This window comes from Pseudophryne corroboree, chromosome 4 (assembly GCF_028390025.1).
Source record: "Pseudophryne corroboree isolate aPseCor3 chromosome 4, aPseCor3.hap2, whole genome shotgun sequence".
Classification (NCBI taxonomy): Eukaryota; Metazoa; Chordata; class Amphibia; order Anura; family Myobatrachidae; genus Pseudophryne; species Pseudophryne corroboree.
The window spans coordinates 373,350,235-373,373,257 of record NC_086447.1 but is presented as its reverse complement, the minus strand read 5'-3'; the positions used below and the strand labels follow the sequence as shown (position 1 = coordinate 373,373,257).

The 23,023-nt window shown below is 48.7% G+C and overlaps 1 protein-coding gene across 10 annotated transcripts in view; it reads left to right on the top strand.

The window, feature by feature from the left end:
• The window catches only part of EIF4G1 (eukaryotic translation initiation factor 4 gamma 1), a 214,652-nt gene that overhangs the window by 95,441 nt on the left and 96,188 nt on the right, over positions 1 to 23,023 (top strand). For all 10 annotated transcript variants that reach the window (XM_063916617.1, XM_063916616.1, XM_063916615.1 and 7 more), the window contains 2 exons: positions 602 to 1,474; positions 2,536 to 2,624. In XM_063916617.1, the coding sequence (XP_063772687.1) occupies positions 602 to 1,474; positions 2,536 to 2,624 (962 nt within the window). The remainder of the gene's footprint in view (positions 1 to 601; positions 1,475 to 2,535; positions 2,625 to 23,023) is intronic.

Genomic DNA, 23,023 nt, shown 5'->3' with positions numbered 1-23,023 from the left:
TGCTACATAGATTACACTTTTTTTTTTTTCTTGTGATACTAGCAGATAATGCAATTTTCCGCTATGTACTTTGTTTGGCACTTTCCGAAACAGTCTGTGATCATGGATTTTGTGGGCAGTTTTAATCTAATTGAATTTCCAAACCTAGGAGTTTGTACTGCAGGGGCAGACCAGAGTTTATTATGCTGGGCATATACGCTACGATTATCTGACCAACCCAGATAATTGCAGTGTGTATGCTGGCGACCAATCCAGTTATATTGATCGGTTGGGCATGCCAGATTGTCCAGCATGTCCCTTTGATTCGGTATTATGGAAGTGTCATGTTGGCAGTATCGGGCAGTGTATGCCCTGACACTGGTGAATGAAGGCCATTTTCTCTGTTCCTTCATATGGGAAGGAACAGGGAAATGTCTCCTCACCAGGGTTTGAGCGCCAATATTGGGTGCCATACGCTGTGAGAGAGATCCTGGATTTCTGCAGTCTTTCTGACAGGCATTTTATCTGCCTGTGTATGCCCACCAATCCTATTGTCAGCCTGATGTCCCATTTTTTTTTTCCTTGTCATTTTAATCAATCTTTCTTGAATTTTTGTTTTTAGATGATGGCTCTAAGCCCACCCAAGTGCTGACTAAGATGTCTGATAGCCCCTCGCCCTCTCCTCCTTCAGAAGTAGATTTGAACATGGCAGTTGCTTGCGAGCAAGACATAACACTTGATAACACTACACCTGATGTATCTGTACCTATGCTAGGGACTCTTATTTCACAGGAAGTGCCCTTGCTGGAAAACCCTTCAATTCAGATACCAATGCTGCCAGAGGCTCCTACGGCCATTCAAGAGGAACCAATTCCGATAGAAGTAAGCATAGTAGATACAACTGTAAAACAAGCAGAGTCTTTGTTAGAAGCTCCAGTTATTGAACCCCAAGAGGAACCATTCATCCTTATCCAGGCTGATGGCTCTGATTCACAGGATAATCCATTGCCACTAGAGGATTCACCTTTAGTGGTAGACTCTAACATACAAGCTCTTTCATCACAAATTTTATCTGAGCCATGTCATGAAGAACCAATTGAGCCAGCTCCAGAATCTGTACAAGATCCGACTCCTGTTGATAGTCAACTTACTACTATAGAGCTTCAAACTAATGGCCTCTCAGAAGAAGTATGCGTGCCACCCGCACATCCAGAGCAACCAGCTGTTTGCCATCCGGAGCCCACCTTGGATTCCCCAATTGCCCAGCCAGAGGAACTTCTAACAAATGGTGACAGAACCTCTGGAATACAGGAACTGGAGGCACAGGACACCCAACATGAGGCTCACGTCAGTCCCATTGCTGAGCCAGAGGAACAGCCATTACCATCTGTTGATCCTACACCAGAAGACGAGGAGGCCAGGAAGGAACCCCCTGCCGAAGCAGATCCTGCTCCTTCACAAGTATTAAAGCAAAACTTGGAAGTACATGTGGCAGGTAATTTTAAGACTTTGTTCTGCATATATAAAGCATGGAAGGGGGCAAACATATCCTCCCCCCCCCCCCCCCCCCCGCATTCTCTGGTGGATCACATCTTGATTGTGTGTTTCTGCTCAGGTATTCATTGTCCAAACTGTGCAAAATGATTAAATAGGGTGGTTGGATCATTCTGTGTGTATTCTGTTTTGGTTTTCATTTATATTCACAGCCGACAGGCGTTTAAGCACTATGCAGGTTCTCTAGTCATAGGGAATACATAATAATTATTAGAGGGGTATTAGGAATGGGATGCAGTTAAGTTCCTGACAGTCGAGATCTCGACAGCAGTCAAAATGCCGACAGTCGAAATCCCGAATGCCGCTCTGTATTTCCACTAGGGTGGTGATCTACACCACCATCCGAGGAGTAATAGCCACCAAGCCCGAAGTGTAGCCAGCGGACACTTGATGTCTGTATTACGGTGTCAATATTTTACCTCCAGGATCCCGACTGTCGGGAAATCATACTGAATCCTTATGAATGTATTGCAGGTATTTCATGGGTGCTTGCACAGGATGGCATTACAGTGGTTTCTGATGTAATCTGCTATCTATGCCAGAAGCCTTTTCTCTGATGGTAATACTTATAAATGCCCAAATATTTTACTGAAGTGTGTTGCAGTACTGTGCAGCTGTCTACACACTAGAACAATTTGCCTTGTGATCTGGTAAACCTGTAGATTTTATGATACACCAATTTGTTTGTGAAAAATCATGTATCCCCCACACTAGATTTTCATGGAGGAAATAAGGCCAGGTGATCAGGCGATATTGTTAGATTGTGTTTGACCTAAATCAGGTTTTATTGGCATTTCTGCGAAGCCATCATGACTACACAAAAATTGGACCAATCACCTGATAATTGGCTTATTGGCCCAAAAATTGTGTAGCCTCTGTTTTTAGCTTTAATTATAATGCTGGTTCGTTAGTACTGTAATTTCACCAGCATATTTTGAGATTGAATTCTGATGATCTACTATAATTATTGCCTAGTATACCAATTGACTGTCTTGTTTATAGTTGCTGTATCTGCACCTAAGAAAAAAAGAAAAATAAAGGATTTAAACAAGAAAGAAGCAGTGGGAGATCTGTTAGATGCTTTCAAAGAGGTGAAGTAAACATCATTTCTACTATTAAGCATTTTCTGTATAAGGACTGTGTACGTACTGAGCTGAAGCTTCCATGTAGCCAATGTATGATCCACACCAGCGGGGAACAGTGCTATGCTCATACATTCTTTTCCCAGTGATTTCTACAAAATAAGGCTCTTACTCCCACTTTTGCCATTCCTTAGCTGTTGTCTGCTGGCTATTTGTCACATTACATATAATCAACTTGAATGAAACAAATGAGTTTGAAAAAATTAAAATAATAATGCCAAAGAAAATGACCAGCTGTTTTAAACCTTTCTCCTCTTTCATCCATGGCAGACGCGGGGCTCATGATGGGTATAGGTTGTGAGCTGGAGCCTGGTTCCATTAAATTGTGACCCAGTAGCACAGGCTCTCTCCCTTGTACCCTGCCCCCAGCCTAGAGGACCATTTTATTTGGTACCTACAGCAAGGGCATGCTTGTTAGGGGGCTCAGATTAGCATTCTCCTTACACTAAACAGATCCAGGACTTTTATGCTTACCTTGTAAAGAGGGCTAAATAAATTTCACAATACCTGTAACGTGTGTTGAGCATTTTAATGAAATTATGTTCTGTTATTGGAATATGCTGCTAATTTGTTGCTATGCAATGTCTGTGGTGGTTTAGGGTTTTAATTATTTGAAATAAATTGTATAATTATCAGTGATGAATTGTACACTTGCGCACGAAGCTGGTGGGTAATCCATCATTTCTCCTTTCTGTACCTTTTGACTACTGTATGGATGGTGGGTACATTTCCCCTGCCTGATGGTGGCTATAGCGCTGCCAACAGAGTCGGTATCCCTGGCCAGGCTCCAGAGCACACCATGAGCTGCACACATTTTGGCCTTTTGCCACCGACGGAACTGGCCAATGGGGGCCAGGTGTTCTCTGCAACCCTACTAAACCACCATGGCGATTTTTAGCAATGGGGCACTCTAAATTTACAGCAGCCATGTCCCTGAGAGTTGCCAGAAGGGGGAGGACAGCTTATCCCATTAGCTATCCGCCCAAAGTGCTTCTCCTGTTTCTCCTCCCACAAACGTTGGGCAGCCATTTTCCACAGTACCTGCCTAGCTGAAGACGAGAGACACAGGGTTTTGCCTCCATGTATACCTCACCCCACGGTCAAGTTCTACAATCTGCGCCTTCCTTCCCTATAGGTACTGGTTTCTTGAGCTTTATATTGCCCAGTTATTTCTTAATCTATGTTGAATGTTGTGCGTGCTCCTTTTGTTTAGAAATGTATAGAAGTACTTTGGTAGGCTCTATCCCAGGCCTGGCCAAGCTGTGGCTCCCCAGCTGTTGTAAAACTACAAGTCCCATCATGCTTTGCTGCAGTTTTGTTATTTCGGGGATGCTGAAACTGTCAGGGCATGCTGGGATGTGTAGTTTCACAACATCTGGAGAGCCACAGGTTGGCCAGGCCTGCTCCACGTGGATGGTAAATTAGTTGAAGAAAAATAAAAAAAAAATAACCCCCAAAATTTTTGGTGACAATGTCATCCTTTTTGAATCGGTCAACCTAAAACATGTTGACCATATGGGATCGACTTATCGTCCCCTTTCTGTCTACTGCTTTTGACTTTGCATTTACGCTTAACCTATACTATGGTGTTTCTGTAGTTCTGTGTTAAACCTACTATTCAGTGAGAACACTTGTTTATTAGTGTTCACTTTTAGTTTATTATATGCAATGTTGTAGCCCCATTTATTTCTTTATTTGTGGAGCTTTTACATTCAGTGTTCTCACCTTAAAATTGTACACCGCTGTTTTATTATAAACTTCTATGTGGCGACGTTTGCTTGGAACTCTTTACGATGTATTCAAAGGGCAAGCACCAAGGGAGGTGGGTGCTGCTGTGCTGTGCAACTGCTGAAGTGCTTTCTCCCTAAGCTCCAGACCATGATGGCTTATGCATCGGGTGTTTCACAGGTATACAGTGTGAAGTCCCTCTGGTTCGGCATGGGCTTCTACACTCTCACAAGTAATGTTGTAGTTAATCAGCTTGCAACCCACAGGCCGCCTCCTCCTGCTACTGTCATTATTTTGCTAGCTCTGGGAGACGTACAGCACGCTACTGTACAATTATTTCTCTGACGTCCTAGTGGATGCTGGGAACTCCGTAAGGACCATGGGGAATAGACGGGCTCCGCAGGAGACTGGGCACTCTAAAAGAAAGATTAAGTACTATCTGGTGTGCACTGGCTCCTCCCTCTATGCCCCTCCTCCAGACCTCAGATTTCTGTGCCCGGCCGAGCTGGATGCACACTAGGGGCTCTCCTGAGCTCCTAGAAAGAAAGTATATGTTAGGTTTTTTATTTTACAGTGAGACCTGCTGGCAACAGGCTCACTGCAACGAGGGACTAAGGGGAGAAGAAGCGAACCTACCTGCTTGCAGCTAGCTTGGGCTTCTTAGGCTACTGGACACCATTAGCTCCGGAGGAATCGACCGCAGGACCCGTCCTTGGTGTTCGTTCCCGGAGCCGCGCCGCCGTCCCCCTTACAGAGCCAGAAGCATGAAGATGGTCCGGAAAATCGGCGGCAGAAGACTTCAGTCTTCACCAAGGTAGCGCACAGCACTGCAGCTGTGCGCCATTGCTCCTCATACACACTTCACACTCCGGTCACTGAGGGTGCAGGGCGCTGGGGGGGGCGCCCTGAGCAGCAATAAAAACACCTTGGCTGGCAAAATAATCACAATATATAGCCCCAGAGGCTATATATGTGATAATTACCCCTGCCAGAATCAATAAAAAAGCGGGAGAAAAGTCCGAAAAAGGGGCGGAGCTATCTCCCTCGGCACACTGGCGCCATTTTCTCTTCACAGTGTAGCTGGAAGACAGCTCCCCAGGCTCTCCCCTGTAGTTTTCAGGCTCAAAGGGTTAAAAAGAGAGGGGGGGCACTAAATTTAGGCGCAATATTGTTTATACAAGCAGCTATTGGGGAAAATTCACTCAGTGATCGTGTTTATCCCTACATTATATAGCGCTCTGGTGTGTGCTGGCATACTCTCTCTCTGTCTCCCCAAAGGGCTGTGTGGGGTCCTGTCCTCAGTCAGAGCATTCCCTGTGTGTGTGCGGTGTGTCGGTACGGCTGTGTCGACATGTTTGATGAGGAGGCTTATGTGGAGGCGGAGCAAATGCCGATTAAATGGGATGTCGCCCCCTGTGGGCCGACACCAGAGTGGATGGATAGGTGGAAGGTATAAACCGACAGTGTCAACTCCTTACATAAAAGGCTGGATGACGTAACAGCTATGGGACAGCCGGCTTCTCAGCCCGCGCCTGCCCAGGTGTCTCAAAGGCCATCGGGCTCAAAAACGCCCGCTCCCTCAGATGGCAGACACAGATGTCGACACGGAGTCTGACTCCAGTGTCGACGAGGTTGAGACATATACACAATCCACTAGGAACATCCGTTACATGATCCCGGCAATAAAAAATGTGTTACACATTTCTGACATTAACCCAAGTACCACTAAAAAAGGGTTTTATGTTTGGGGAGAAAAAGCAGGCAGTGTTTTGTTCCCCCATCAAATGAGTGAATGAAGTGTGAAAAAGCGTGGGTTCCCCCGATAAGAAACTGGTAATTTCTAAAAAGTTACTGATGGCGTACCTTTTCCCGCCAGAGGATAAGTTACGCTGGGAGATATCCCCTAGGGTGGATAAGGCGCTCACACGTTTGTCAAAAAAGGTGGCACTGCCGTCTTAGGATACGCCCACTTTGAAGGTACCTGCTGATAAAAAGCAGGAGGCTATCCTGAAGTCTGTATTTACACACTCAGGTACTAGACTGAGACCTGCAGATAGTGCTGCTGCAGCGTGGTCTGTAACCCTGTCAAACAGGGATACTATTTTGCGAACATAAGTCGTCGTCTTATATATGAGGGATGCACAGAGGGATATTTTGCCGGCTGGCATCCAGAATTAATGCAATGGCCATTCTGTCAGGAGGGTATTAGAGACCCGACACTGGACAGGTGATGCTGACTTTAAAAGGCACATAGAGCCTTATAAGGGTGAGGAATTGTTTGGGGATGGTCTCTGGGACCTCGTATCCACAGCAACAGCTGGGAAGAAAAATTTTTACCTCAGGTTTCCTCACAGCCTAAGAAAGCACTGTATTATCAGGTACAGTCCTTTCGGCTTCAGAAAAGCAAGCGGGTCAAAGGCGCTTCCTTTCTGCACAGAGACGAGGGAAGAGGGAAAAAGCTGCACCAGTCAGCCAGTTCCCAGAATCAAAATTCTTCCCCCGCTTCCTCTGAGTCCACCGCATGACGCGGGGGCTCCACAGGCGTAGCCAGGTATGGTGGGGGGCCGCCTCAAAAATTTCAGCGATCAGTGGGCTCGCTCACAGGTGGATCCCTGGATCCTTCAAGTAGTATCTCAGGGGCACAGGCTGGAATTCGAGGCGTCCCCCCCCGCCCCGCCGTTTCCTCAAATCTGCCTTGCCGACAACTCCCTCAGGCAGGGAGGCTGTGCTAGAGGCAATTCACAAGCTGTATTCCCAGCAGGTGATAGTCAAGGTGCCCCTACTTCAACAAGGACGGGGTTACTATTCCACACTGTTTGTGGTACCGAAACCGGACGGTTCGGTGAGACCCATTTTAAATTTGAAGTCCTTGAACACATACATAAAAAAATTCAAGTTCAAGATGGAATCGCTCAGGGCGGTTATTGCAAGCCTGGAGGAGGGGGATTACAAAGGATGCTTACCTACATGTCCCCATTTACCATCCTCACCAGGAGTACCTCAGATTTGTTGTACAGGATTGCCATTACCAATTCCAAACACTGCCGTTTGGACTGTCCACGGCACCGAGGGTCTTTACCAAGGTAATGGCAGAAATGATGATACTCCTTCGAAAAAAGGGAGTTTTTAATTATCCCGTACTTGGACGATCTCCTTATAAAGGCGAGGTCCATGGAGCAGTTGTTGGTCGGAGTAGCACTATCTCGGGAAGTGCTACAACAGCACGGATGGATTCTTTACATTCCAAAGTCACAGCTGGTTCCTACCACACGCCTGCTGTTCCTGGGGATGGTTCTGGACACAGAACAGAAAAAAGTGTTTCTCCCGCAGGAGAAAGCCAAGGAGCTGTCATCTCTAGTCAGAGACCTCCTGAAACCAAAACAGGTATCGGTGCATCACTGCACACGAGTCCTGGGAAAAATGGTAGCTTCTTACGAAGCAAAATTTCATTCGGCAGGTTCCATGCAAGAACCTTTCAGTGGGACCTCTTGGACAAGTGGTCGGAATCGCATCTTCAGATGCATCGGCTGATACCCTGGTCCTCGGAGACAGGGTTATCTCTACTGTGGTGGCTGCAGAGTGCTCATCTTCAAGAGGGCCGCAGATTCGACATACAGGACTGGGTCCTGGTAACCACGGATGCCAGCCTTCGAGGCTGGGGGGCAGTCACACAGGGAAGAAATTTCCAAGGACTTTGGTCAAGTCAGGAGTCGTCCCTACACATAAATATTCTGGAACTGAGGGCCATTTACAATGCCCTAAGTCTGGCAAAGCCTCTGCTTCAAAACCAGCCGGTACTGATCCAATCGGACAACATCACGGCAGTCGCCCATGTAAACCGACAGGGCGGCACAAGAAGCAGGATGGCGATGGCAGAAGCCACAAGGATTCTCCGATGGGCGGAAAATCACGTCTTAGCACTGTCAGCAGTGTTCATTCCGGGAGTGGACAACTGGGAAGCAGACTTCCTCAGCAGACACGACCTCCACCCGGGAGAGTGGGGACTTCATCCAGAAGTCTTCCAACTGTTGGTAAACCGTTGGGAAAGGCCACAGGTGGACATGATGGCGTCCCGCCTAAACATAAAACTAGATATTGCGCCAGGTCAAGGGACCCTCAGGCAATAGCTGTGGACGCTCTAGTGACACCGTGGGTGTACCAGTCGGTTTATGTATTCCCTCCTCTGCCTCTCATACCAAAGGTACTGAGAATAATAAGAAAACGAGGAGTAAGAACGATACTCGTGGTTCCGGATGGGCCAAGAAGAGCTTGGTACCCAGAACTTCAAGAAATGATATCAGAGGACCCATGGCCTCTACCGCTCAGACAGGATCTGCTACAGCAGGGGCCCTGTCTGTTCCAAGACTTACCGCGGCTGTGTTGGACGGCATGGCGGTTGAATTCCGGATCCTAAAGCAAAAGGGCATTCCGGAGGAAGTCATTCCTACGCTGATAAAAGCCAGGAAAGAAGTAACCGCAAACCATTATCACCGTATTTGGCGAAAATATGTTGCGTGGTGTGAGGCCAGGAAGGCCCCAACAGAGGAATTTCAGCTGGGTCGTTTTCTGCACTTCCTACAGTCGGGAGTGACTATGGGCCTAAAATTTGGTTCCATTAAGGTCCAGATTTCGGCTCTGTCGATTTTCTTCCAGAAAGAACTGGCTTCACGGCCTGGAATTCAGACATTTGTAAAGGGAGTGCTACATATTCAGCCCCTTTTTTGTGCCTTCTGTGGCACCTTGGGATCTCAACGTGGTGCTGAGTTTCTTAAAATCACATTGGTTTGAGCCACTTAAAACTGGATTTGAAATATCTCACGTGGAAAGTGGTCATGTTATTGGCCTTGGCTTCAGCCAGGCGTGTGTCAGAATTGGCGGCTTTGTCATGTAAAAGCCCTTATCTGATTTTCCATATGGATAGTGCAGAATTGAGGACTCGTCCCCAGTTTCTCCCTAAGGTGGTATCTGCTTTTCACTTGAACCAACCTATTGTAGTGCCTGCGGCTACTAGGGACTTGGAAGATTCCAAGTTACTGGACGTAGTCAGGGCCTTAAAAATTTATATTTCCAGGACGGCTGGAGTCAGGAAAACTGACTCGTTTTTTTTATCCTGTAGGCACCCAACAAAATAGGTGCTCCTGCTTCTAAGCAGACTATTGCTCGCTGAATTTGTAGCACAATTCAGCTGGAGCATTCTGCGGCTGGATTGCCGCATCCTAAATCAGTAACAGCCCATTCCACGAGGAAAGTGGGCTCATCTTGGGCGGCTGCCCGAGGGGTCTCGGCTTTACAACTTTGCCGAGCTGCAACTTGGTCAGGGGCAAACACGTTTGCTAAATTCTACAAATTTGATACCCTGGCTGAGGAGGACCTTGAGTTCTCTCATTCGGTGCTGCAGAGTCATCCGCACTCTCCCGACCGTTTGGGAGCTTTGGTATAATCCCCATGGTCCTTACGGAGTTCCCAGCATCCACTAGGACGTCAGAGAAAATAAGATTTTACTCACCGGTAAATCCATTTCTCGTAGTCCGTAGTGGATGCTGGGCGCCCATCCCAAGTGCGGATTGTCTGCAATACTTGTATATAGTTATTGCCTAACTAAAGGGTTATTGTTGAGCCATCTGTTGAGAGGCTCAGTTATATTTCATACTGTTAACTGGGTATAGTATCACGAGTTATACGGTGTGATTGGTGTGGCTGGTATGAGTCTTACCCGGGATTCAAAATCCTTCCTTATTGTGTCAGCTCTTCCGGGCACAGTATCCTAACTGAGGTCTGGAGGAGGGGCATAGAGGGAGGACTCAGTGCACACCAGATAGTACCTAATCTTTCTTTTAGAGTGCCCAGTCTCCTGCGGAGCCCGTCTATTCCCCATGGTCCTTACGGAGTTTCCAGCATCCACTACGGACTACGAGAAATAGATTTACCGGTGAGTAAAATCTTATTTTCTCTAACGTCCTAGAGGATGCTGGGACTCCGTAAGGACCATGGGGATAGACTTGCTCCGCAGGAGCCATGGGCACTTTAAGAAAGACTTTAGGCTCTGGGTGTGCAATGGCTCCTCCCTCTATGCCCCTCCTCCAGACCTCAGTTTGATACTGTGCCCAGAGGAGATGGGTGCACTGCAGGGAGCTCTCCTGGGTTTCCTGTATGAAAGTATATTTGTTAGGTTTTTTATTTTCAGGGAGCCTGCTGGCAACAGACTCCCTGCATCGAGGGACTGAGGAGAGAGAAACAGCCCTACTTCTCTGAGTTTCAAGGTACTGTTTCTTAGGCTACTGGACACCATTAGCTCCAGAGGGATTGGTACGCAGGTTTCATCCTCGCCGTCCGTCCCACAGAGCCAGAAGATAGAAGCCGGGTGAGTATGAGAAGAAAGAAGACTTCAGAGGCGGCAGAAGACGTCTGATCTTCATAGAGGTAACGCACAGCGGTGAAGCTGTGCGCCATTGCTCCCATTCACCTCACACACTCCGGTCACTGTAAGGGTGCAGGGGGGGCGCCCTGGGCAGCAGTATAAACCTCTCCTATGGCAAAAGCATATATATACATGTACAGCTGGGCACTGTACATGTATATAAAGAGCCCCCGCCATGTTTTGATAGATTTTGAGCGGGACAGAAGCCCGCCGCCGAGGGGGCGGGGCTTCTTCCTCAGCACTCACCAGCGCCATTTTCTCCACAGCACAGCGCTGAGAGGAAGCTCCCCGGACTCTCCCCTGCTTACTGACGGTGGGTTTTTCAAGAGGGGGGGCACATAATTGGCGTGTATAAAGTTATAACAGCGCTACTGGGTAAAAACATTCTGTGTTTTTTCCTGGGTCATATAGCGCTGGGGTGTGTGCTGGCATACTCTCTCTCTGTCTCTCCAAAGGGCCTGGTGGGGAACCTGTCTTCAGAAAAGAGCTTCCCTGTGTGTGTGGGGTGTGTTGGTACGCGTGTGTCGACATGTATGAGGTTGAAGGCTCACCTAAGGAGGAGGGGGAGTTTATGAATGCAAGGTCTCCGTCGGCAGCGCCGACACCTGACTGGATGGATATGTGGAATGTCTTAAGTGCTAATGTGAATTTATTCCACAAAAGATTAGACAAAGCTGAGGCTAGGGAACAGTCAGGAAGTCAAACCATGCCTGTCCCAATGTCGCCGAGTACTTCGGGGTCTCAGAAGCACACACTATCCCAAATAGTTGACACAGATACCGACACGGATTCAGACTCCAGTGTCGACTACGATGATGCAAAATTACAGCCAAAAGTGGCTAAGGGTATTCGATATATGATTATTGCAATAAAAGAGGTTTTGCATATCACAGAGGAACCCCCTGTCCCTGACACGAGGGTACACATGTATAAAGAGAAAAAGCCTGAGGTCACCTTTCCATCCTCGTATGAGCTGAACGAATTATGCGAAAAGGCTTGGGAAACCCCAGACAAGAGACTGCAGGTTCCCAAAAGGATTCTTATGGCGTATCCTTTCCCGCAAAAGGATAGGATACAATGGGAATCCTCTCCTAAGGTGTACAAGACATTGACACGCTTATCAAAAAAGATAGCGCTGCCATCCCAAGATACGGCTACCCTCAAGGATGCTGCTGATCGCAGACAGGAGGTTACCATGAAGTCCATTTACACACATTCTGGTACAATACTTAGACCGGCAATGGCGTCGGCCTGGGTTTGTAGTGCTGTGGCTGCATGGACTGATTCCTTATCAGCCGAGATTGAGACCCTAGATAAGGATACCATTTTAATGACCCTAGGGCATATAAAAGATGCTGTATTATATATGAGGGATGCTCAAAGAGATGTTTGTTTACTAAGTTCCAGAATAAACGCGATGTCTGTTTCCGCTAGGCGAGTCTTATGGACCCGACAGTGGACGGGGGATGCCGACTCGAAGAGGCATATGGAGTTTTTGCCTCGTCTCCACAGCTACGGCAGGTAAATCGAATTTCTTGCCTTATGTTCCCTCACAGCCTAAGAAAGCGCCTCATTATCAAATGCAGTCCTTTCGTTCAAATAAAAGCAAAAAAGTACGTGGATCGTCCTTTCTTGCCAGAGGTAAGGGCAGAGGAAAAAAGCTGCACACAGCTAGTTCCCAGGAACAGAAGTCCTCCTCGGCCTCTGCAAAATCCACCGCATGACGCTGGGGCTCCCCTGAGGGAGTCCGCTCCAGTGGGGGCACGTCTTTTCAGCCACATCTGGGTTCTCTCACAGGTGGATCCCTGGGCAATAGAAATTGTTTCTCAGGGATACAAGCTGGAATTCGAAGAGGTCCCCCCTCGCCGGTTTTTCAAATCGGCTCTGCCAGCTTCTCCCTCAGAGAGGGAGTTAGTGTTAAATGCAATTAAAAAATTGTATCTTCAACAGGTGGTGGTCAAGGTTCCCCTACTGCAACAGGGGAGGTGATAATACTCAACCCTGTTTGTGGTCCCGAAACCGGACGGTTCGGTCAGACCCATTTTGAATTTAAAATCCCTGAACCTATACTTGAAAATGTTCAAATTCAAGATGGAATCGCTCAGAGCGGTCATCGCCAGCCTGGAAGGGGGGGATTTTATGGTTTCCCTAGACATAAAGGATTCGTACCTTAATGTTCCAATATTTCCACCTCATCAGGCGTTCCTGAGATTTGCTGTACAGGATTGTCATTACCAATTTCAGACGTTGCCGTTTGGGCTTTCGACGGCCCCGAGGATTTTCACCAAGGTACTGGCGGAAATGATGGTGCTCCTGCGCAAGCGAGGTGTCACAATTATCCCATACTTGGACGATCTCCTCATAAAAGCGAGATCTCAGGAGAAGTTACTGGACAGCGTGTCACTTTCATTGAAGGTGTTACAGCAACACGGCTGGATTCTCAATATCTCGAAGTCGCAGCTGGTTCCTATGACGCGTCTGACCTTCTTGGGCTTGATTCTGGACACAGACCAGAAAAGGGTTTTTCTTCCAACGGAAAAAGCTCAGGAACTCATGACTTTGGTCAGGAACCTATTGAAGCCAAAACAGGTGTCAGTGCATCACTGCACTCGAGTCCTGGGGAAAATGGTGGCATCATACGAAGCCATTCCCTTCGGCAGGTTCCATGCGAGAACCTTGCAATGGGACCTGCTGGACAAGTGGTCCGGGTCACATCTACATATGCATCGGCGGATCACCCTGTCCCCCAGAGCCAGGGTATCTCTCCTGTGGTGGCTGCAGAGTGCTCACCTCCTAAAGGGCCGCAGGTTCGGCATTCAGGACTGGATCCTGGTGACTACGGACGCAAGCCTCCGAGGTTGGGGAGCAGTCACACAGGGAAGAAATTTCCAAGGTCTTTGGTCAAGTCTAGAGACTTGTCTCCACATCACCGTCCTGGAGTTGAGGGTCATATACAACGCCCTACATCAAGCGGAGGCATTACTTCGCGACAAACCAGTTCTGATTCAGTCAGACAATGTCACCGCAGTGGCTCATGTAAACCGCCAAGGCGGCACAAGGAGCAGGGTGGCAATGGCGGAAGCCACCAGGATTCTTCGCTGGGTGGAGAATCATGTCAGCGCACTGAGCAGTGTTCATTCCGGGAGTGGACAATTGGGAAGCAGACTTCCTCAGCAGACACGATCTGCATCCAGGAGAGTGGGGGCTTCATCAGGAAGTCTTAGAGCAGATCGCAAGTCGGTGGGGACTGCCCCAAATAGACATGATGGAGTCCCGTCTCAACAAAAAGCTGCAAAGGTATTGCGCCAGGTCAAGAGATCCTCAGGCGGTAGCTGTGGACTCCCTGGTGACACTGTGGGTGTACCGGTCGGCCTATGTATTTCTCTAACGTCCTAAGTGGATGCTGGGGACTCCGTAAGGACCATGGGGAATAGCGGCTCAGCAGGAGACTGGGCACAACTAAAGAAAGCTTTAGGACTACCTGGTGTGCACTGGCTCCTCCCACTATGACCTTCCTCCAGACCTCGGTTAGAATCTTGTGCCCGGCTGAGCTGGATGCACACTAGGGGCTCTCCTGAGCTCCTTGAAAGAAAGTATATTTAGGTTTTTTATTTTCAGTGAGATCTGCTGGCAACAGACTCACTGCAGCGAGGGACTAAGGGGAGAAGAAGCGAACCTACCTAACAGGTGGTAGTTTGGGCTTCTTAGGCTACTGGACACCATTAGCTCCAGAGGGATCGACCGCAGGACCCGACCTTGGTGTTCGTTCCCGGAGCCGCGCCGCCGTCCCCCTTACAGAGCCAGAAGAGTGAAGAGGTCCGGAAAATCGGCGGCAGAAGACTTCGGTTTTCACCAAGGTAGCGCACAGCACTGCAGCTGTGCGCCATTGCTCCTCATGTACACCTCACACTCCGGTCACTGATGGGTGCAGGGCGCTGGGGGGAGGCGCCCTGAGGGCAATATAAGACACCTTGGCTGGCAAATCTACATCATATATAGTCCTAGAGGCTATATAGATGTAAAAATACCCCTGCCAGTATTCCAGAAAAAGCGGGAGAAGTCAGCCGAAAAAGGGGCGGGGCTATCTCCCTCAGCACACTGGCGCCATTTTATCTAAACAGTGCAGCTGGAAGATAGCTCCCCAGGCTCTCCCCTGTAGTTTTCAGGCTCAAAGGGTTAAAAAGAGAGGGGGGGCACTAAATTTAGGCGCAATATATGTATACAAGCGGCTATTGGGGGAAAAATCACTCGGTTATAGGGGTATATGCAATTGCGGTCGAATTCCCGAAATTGTCGAATTTCGGGTCATTTTCGACCAAAAAAAAAATTAGCCTATGCAATTCAGTGCTTTCCGACCAAAAAACGGACTTTCAAAATTCGACTTTTTGAAATTCGAATTTTTGCAAATTCGACTTTTCTGCAATGATACAAGTGCTGCAATTCGACCAAAGCATATTCAATTCAAGTTTGGAAATTCGACAGCAGTGCTTTTAGACAGCAAATTCGTCATTTTCAATCCGCCACACTTTGGAGGGTGAAAACAAATAAAAAAAATTTAAACATGTTTTTTTTGTGTTTTTTTTTTTGGGGAATAGCAGATCTATTTATATTAGAAGGGATTAGGTACTTTTTTTTTTTTTTTTTTTTTTGGAGGCACAAATATTATTTATATATTTTTAAAAATATTATTTTTATTTTTTTATTGCTGGAACGGTAAAATCCTAAAAAAAAATGGCGTGGGGTCCCCCCTCCAAAGCATAACCAGCCTCGGGCTCATCGAGCTGGTCCTGGTTCTAAAAATGCGGGGGGAAAATTGACAGGGGATCCCCCGTATTTTTAAAACCAGCACCGGGCTCTGCGCCTGGTGCTGGTGCCAAAAATACGGGGGACAAAAAGCGTAGGGGTCCCCCGTATTTTTAACACCAGCATCGGGCTCCACTAGCTGGACAGATAATGCCACAGCCGGGGGCCACTTTTATGCCGTGCCCTGCGGCCGTGGCATTAAATATCCAACTAGTCACCCCTGGCCGGGGTACCCTGGGGGAGTGGGGACCCCTTCAATCAAGGGGTCCCCCCCCCCAGCCACCCAAGGGCCAGGGGTGAAGCCCGAGGCTGTCCCCCCCCATCCAATGGGCTGCGGATGGGGGGGCTGATAGCCTTTTGTGATCATGAAAAGAATATTGTTTTTTCCAGCAGTACTACAAGTCCCAGCAAGCCTCCCCCGCAAGCTGGTACTTGGAGAACCACAAGTACCAGCATGCGGGAGAAAAGCGGGCCCGCTGGTACCTGTAGTACTACTGGAAAAAAAATACCCAAATAAAAACAGGACACACACACCGTGAAAGTAAAACTTTATTTCATACGTCGACACACACATACTTACCTATGTTCACACGCCGACATCGGTCCTCTTCTCCATGTAGAATCCAGTGGTACCTGAAAATAAAAGATCAATATACCTCAGCCATGGTCCAGAGATAAATCCACGTACTTGTAGAAAAAAACAAAACGCAAATACCCGCTCCATGCCGGACTGAAAGGGGTCCCATGCTGACACATGAGACCCCTATCCCCGAATGCAGAGAGACCTGTCAGTGACAGCTGTCACAGAAAGGTCTCTATAGCCAATCAGGAAGCGCAACTTAGTTGCGCTCACCTGATTGGCTCTGCGCGTCTGAGCAGACAGCGCATCGCACAGCCCAGTCCATTATATTCAATGGTGGGAACTTAGCGGCTAGCGGTGAGGTCACCCGCCGGTCAGCGGCTGACCGCGGGTTAACCCCACCGCTACCCGCAAAGTTCCCACCATTGAAAGTAATGGAGCGGCTTTGCGATGCGCTGTCACAGCACAGACAGCGCACAGCCAATCAGGTGAGCGCCACGGAAGTAGCGCTTCCTGATTGGCTGAAGGGACTTCAGTGACAGGAGTCACGTGATGTCCCGGGATTCGGGAGAAAGGGGTCTGATGTGAAAGCATGGGACCCCTTTCTTAGTCCGGTATGGATCGGTGTTCGTTTTTTTGTTTTGCCAAGTACGTGGATTATCTCTGGACCTGGATGTACCTCTGGACGCTGGAAGGTGAGTATAATTTTTTCACAGGTACCTCGGATCGTCGGAGACCGTGGCAGTCGGCTTGTCAACATAGGTAAGTATGTGTGTGTCGGTAGTGTGTAATAAAGTTTTACTATCAAGGTGTCTGTGTACTGTTTTTATTTGGGTATTTTTTCCCCAGTAGTACTACAGGTACCAGCGGGCCCGTTTTTCTCCCGCATGCTGGTACTTGTGGTTCTCCAAGTACCAGCTTGCGGGGGAGGCTTGCTGGGACTTGTAGTACTACTGGAAAAAACAATATATTTTTATTATCACAAAAGGCTATCAGCCCCCCCATCCGCAGCCCATTGGATGGGGGGGGACAGCCTCGGGCTTCACCCCTGGCCCTTGGGTGGCTGGGGGGGGGGACCCCTTGATTGTAGGGGTCCCCACTCCCCCAGGGTACCCCGGCCAGGGGTGACTAGTTGGATATTTAATGCCACGGCGCAGGGCACGGCATAAAAGTGACCCCCGGCTGTGGCATTATCTGTCCAGCTAGTGGAGCCCGATGCTGGTGTTAAAAATACGGGGGACCCCTACTCTTTTTGTCCCCCGTATTTTTGGCACCAGGCGCAGAGCCCGGTGCTGGTTTTAAAAATACGGGGGATCCCTGCCCAATTTTTCCCCTGCATTTTTAGAACCAGGACCAGCTCGAAGAGCCCGAGGAGGGGGGACCCCACGCCATTTTTTTTTCCGGGTTTTTCCCATTTTTTACAATCGCGGCAAAATCCGCCAAATCGGCCGATTTTCGCCCGCGATTCTGGCGAATCCGTTTTTCATTGAATATGGTGAATCCCGGAAGCCACCTTCCGGAATTCACCTGTCGAATTAAGTCGGATTAAAAAACGGCGAAAAATTGCCGTGAATTGCATATACCCCATAGTGTTAATCCCTGCATTATATAGCGCTCTGGTGTGTGCTGGCATACTCCTCTCTCTGTCTCCCCAAAGGACTTTGTGGGGTCCTGTCCTCAGTCAGAGCATTCCCTGTGTGTGTGCGGTGTGTCGGTACGGCTGTGTCGACATGTTGGATGAGGAAGGTTACGTGGAGGCGGAGCAGAGGCCGATAAATGGGATGTCGTCCCCTGTGGGGCCGACACCAGAGTGGATGGATAGGTGGAAGGTATTAACCGACAATGTCAACTCCTTACATAAAAGGCTGGATGACGTAGCAGCTGTGGGACAGCCAGCTTCTCAGCCCACGCCTGCCCAGGCGTCTCAAAGGCCATCAGGGGCTCAAAAAACAAACGCCCGTTACCTCAGATGGCAGACAATGTCGACACGGAGTCTGACTCCAGTGTCGACGAGGTTGAGATATATATATACACAATCCACTAGGAACATCCGTTGCATGATCTCGGCAATGAAAAATGTGTTACGCATTTCTGACATGAACCCAAGTACCACATAAAAGGGGTTTTATTTTTGGGGAGAAAAAGCAGCCAGTGTTTTGTTCCCCCATCAGATGAGTGAATGAAGTGTGTAAAGAAGCGTGGGTTCCCCCGATAAGAAACTGGTGATTTCTAATAAGTTACTGATGGCGTACCCTTTCCCGCCAGAGGATAGGTCACGTTGAGAGATATCCCCTAGGGTGGATAAGGCGCTCACACGTTTGTCAAAAAAGGTGGCACTGCAGTCTTAGGATACGGCCACCTTGAAGGAGCCTGCTGAAAAAAAGCAGGAGGCTATCCTGAAGTCTGTATATACACACTCAGGTACTATACTGAGACCTAAAATTGACTCAGCATAAATAGTGCTGCTGCAGCGTGGTCTGATACCCTGTCAGATAATATTAATACCCTAGACAGGGATAATATTTTGCTAACATAGAGCATATTAAAGACGTCGTCTTATATGAAGGATGCACAGAGGGATATTTGCCGGCTGGCATCCAGAATTAATGCAATGTCCATTTTGCCAGGAGGGTATTAGAGACCCGGCAGTGGACAGGTGATGCTGCCTTAAAAGGCACATGGAGATTCTGCCTTATAAGGGTGAGGAATTGTTTGGGGATGGTCTCTGGGACCTCGTATCCACAGCAACAGCTGGGAAGAAATTTTTTTACCTCCGGTTTCCTCACAGCCTAAGAAAGCACCGTATTTTCAGGTACAGTCCTTTCGGCTTCAGAAAAGCAAGCGGGTCAAAGGCGCTTCCTTTCTGCACAGAGACGAGGGAAGAAGAAAAAAGCTGCACCAGACAGCAAATTCCCAAGATCAAAAATCTTCCCCCGCTTCCTCTGAGTCCACCGCATGACGCTGGGGCCCACAGGTGGAGACAGGTGCGGTGGGGGCGCGTCTCGGGAACTTCAGGGACCAGTGGGCTTGCCCACAGGTGGATCCCTAGGTTCTGCAAGTAGTATCACAGGGATACAAGCTGGAGTTCGAGGCGACTCCCCCTCGCCGTTACCTCACATCAGCCTTGCCTGCTGCCCTCGGAGAAAGGGAGGTAGTACTGGCGGCAATTCACAAGCTGTACTTCCAGCAGGTGAAATCAAGGTAACCCTCCTTCAACAAGGCCGGGGTTACTATTCCAAAATGTTTGTGGTACCGAAACCAGACGGATTCGGCATACAGGACTGGGTCTTGGTGACCACGAATGCCAGCCTTCAAGGCTGGGGGGCAGTCACACAGGGAAGAAACTTCCAGGGCCTATGGAAAAGTCAGGAGACTTCCCTAATGTTCTGGAACTATGGGCCATTTACAATGCCCTAAGTCAGGCTAGACCCTGCTTCAACACCGGCCGGTGCTGATCCAGTCAGACAACATCACGGCGGTCGCTCATGTAAACCGACAGGGCGGCACAAGAAGCAGGATGGCGATGGCAGAAGCCACAAGGATTCTCCGATGGGCGGAAAATCATGTGTTAGCACTGTCAGCAGTGTTCATTCCCGCAGTGGACAACTGAGAAGCAGACTTTCTCAGCAGACACGACCTCCACCCGGGAGAGTGGGGACTTCATCCAGAAGTCTTCCAAATGATTGTACACCGTTGGGAAAGGCCACAGGTGGACATGATGGCGTCCCGCCTCAACAAAAAGCTACAAAGATATTGCGCCAGGTCAGGCGATAGCTGTGGACGCTCTGGTAACACCGTGGGTGTACCAGTCGGTGTATGTGTTCCCTTCTCTGCCTCTCATACCCAGGGTAATGAGAATAATAAGGAGAGGAGTAAGAACTATACTCATTGTTCCGGGTTGGCCAAGAAGAGCTTGGTACCCAGAACTCCAAGAAATGATCTGAGGACCCATGGCCTCTGCCGCTCAGACAGGACCTGCTGCAGCAGGGGGCCTGTCTGTTCCAAGACGTACCGCGACTGCGTTTGACGGCATGGCGGTTGACCGCCGGATCCTGAAGGAAAAGGGCATACCGGAGGAAGTTATCCCTACGCTATTTAAAGCTAGGAAAGAAGTGAACCCAAACCATTATCACCGCATATGGCGGAAATATGTTGCGTGCTGTGAGGCCAGTAAGGCCCCAAAGGAGGAATTTCAGCTAGGTCGATTTCTGCACTTCCTACAAGTCAGAGGTGACTATGGGCCTAAAATTGGGTTCCATTAAGGTCCAGATTTCGGCTCTATCGATTTTCTTCCAAAATAGAACTGGCTTCACTGCCTGAAGTTCAGACTTTTGTTAAGGGAGTGCTGCATAGTCAGCCCCCGTTTGTGCCTCCAGTGGCACCGTGGGATCTCAACGTAGTGTTGGATTTCCTGAAGTCGCATTGAGTTGAGCCACTTAAATCCGTGGAGCTACAATACCTCACGTGGAAAGTGGTCATGCTGTGGGCCTGGGCGTCGGCCAGGCGTGTATCAGAATTGGCGGCTTTGTCATGCAAAAGCCCTTATCTGTATTTTATATGGATAAGGCGGAATTGAGGACTCGTTCCCAATTCCTTCCTAAGGTGGTATCAGTTTTTCATGTGAACCAAGCTATTGTGGTGCCTGTGGCTACTTGGGAATTCCAAGTTTCTGGACGTAGTCAGGGCCCTGAAAAGTATATGTTTCCAGGACGGCTGGAGTCAGGAAAACGGACTCGCTATTTATCCTGTATGCACCCAACAAGCTGGGTGCTCCTGCTTCTAAGCAGACTATTGCTCGCTGGATCTGTAGCACGATTCAACTTGCACATTCTGCGGCTGGACTGCCGCACCCTAAATCTGTAAAAGCCCATTCCACGAGGAAAGTGGGCTCTTCTTGGGCGGCTGCCCAAGGGGTCTCGGCTTTACAAATTTGCCGAGCTGTTACTTGGTCGGGTTCAAACACTTTTGCAAGAGTCTACAAGTTTGTTACCCTGGCTGAGGAGGACCTAGAGTTTGCTCATTCGGTGCTGCAGAGTCATCCGCACTCTCCCGCCCGTTTGGGAGCTTTGGTATAATCCCCATGGTCCTTACGGAGTCCCCAGCATCCACTTAGGACGTTAGAGAAAATAAGATTTTACTCACCGGTAAATCTATTTCTCGTAGTCCGTAGTGGATGCTGGGCGCCCATCCCAAGTGCGGATTGTCTGCAATACTTGTATATAGTTATTGCCTAACTAAATGGTTATTGTTGAGCCATCTGTTGAGAGGCTCAGTTGTTATCATACTGTTAACTGGGTATAGTATCACGAGTTATACGGTGTGATTGGTGTGGCTGGTATGAGTCTTACCCGGGATTCAAAATCCTTCCTTATTGTGTCAATTCTTCCGGGCACAGTATCCTAACTGAGGTCTGGAGGAGGGTCATAGTGGGAGGAGCCAGTGCACACCAGGTAGTCCTAAAGCTTTCTTTAGTTGTGCCCAGTCTCCTGCGGAGCCGCTATTCCCCATGGTCCTTACGGAGTCCCCAGCATCCACTACGGACTACGAGAAATAGATTTACCGGTGAGTAAATTCTTATTTTCCTCCTCTTCCTCTCATACCCAAGGTGTTGAGAATAATAAGACAAAGAGGAATGAGAACAATCCTCACAGTTCCAGATTGGCCACGAAGGACCTGGTATCCGGAGCTGCAGGAGTTGCTCACAGAAGATCCGTGGCCTCTTCCTCTATGACAGGACCTGCTGCAACAGGGGCCCTGTCTGTTCCAGGACTTACCACGGCTGCGTTTGACGGCATGGCGGTTGAACGCCGGATCCTAGCGAAAAAAGGTATTCCGGATGAGGTCATTCCTACACTAATAAAGGCTAGGAAGGACGTGACATCAAAACATTATCACCGAATATGGCGAAAATATGTTTCTTGGTGTGAGGCCGGGAATGCTCCTACGGAAGAATTCCAGCTGGGCCGTCTCCTTCACTTCCTACAAACTGGAGTGAATTTGGGCCTAAAATTAGGCTCCATTAAGGTTCAGATTTCGGCCCTATCTATTTTCTTTCAGAAGGAATTGGCCTCTCTTCCTGAAGTACAGACGTTTGTGAAGGGAGTACTGCATATTCAGCCTCCTTTTGTACCTCCGGTGGCGCCTTGGGACCTTAACGTGGTGTTAAGTTTCCTTAAGTCACATTGGTTTGAACCACTCAAAACGGTGGAGTTAAAATATCTCACTTGGAAGGTGGTCATGTTGTTAGCCTTAGCTTCGGCTAGGTGAGTTTCGGAATTAGCGGCTTTATCACATAAAAGTCCCTATCTGGTTTTTCATATGGATAGGGCGGAATTGCGGACTCGTCCTCCATTCCTACCTAAAGTGGTCTCATCCTTTCATATGAACCAGCCTATTGTCGTGCCTGTGGCTACACGTGACTTGGAGGATTCAGAGTCCCTTCATGTGGTCAGGGCTTTGAAGATTTACGTGGCCAGAACGGCTAGGATCAGAAAAACAGAGGCACTGTTTGTCCTGTATGCAGCCAACAAGGTTGGCGGCCCTGCTTCAAAGCAGACTATTGCTCGCTGGATCTGGAACACGATTCAGCAGGCGCATTCTATGGCAGGATTGCCGTTACCAAAGTCGGATAAGGCCCATTCCACTAGGAAGGTGGGCTCTTCTTGGGCGGCTGCCCGAGGGGTCTCGGCACTAAAGCTGTGCCGAGCTGCTACTTGGTCGGGGTCAAACACCTTTGCAAAGTTCTTTAAGTTTGATACCCTGGCTGAGGAGGACCTCCTGTTTGCTCAATTGGTGCTGCAGAGTCATCCGCACTCTCCC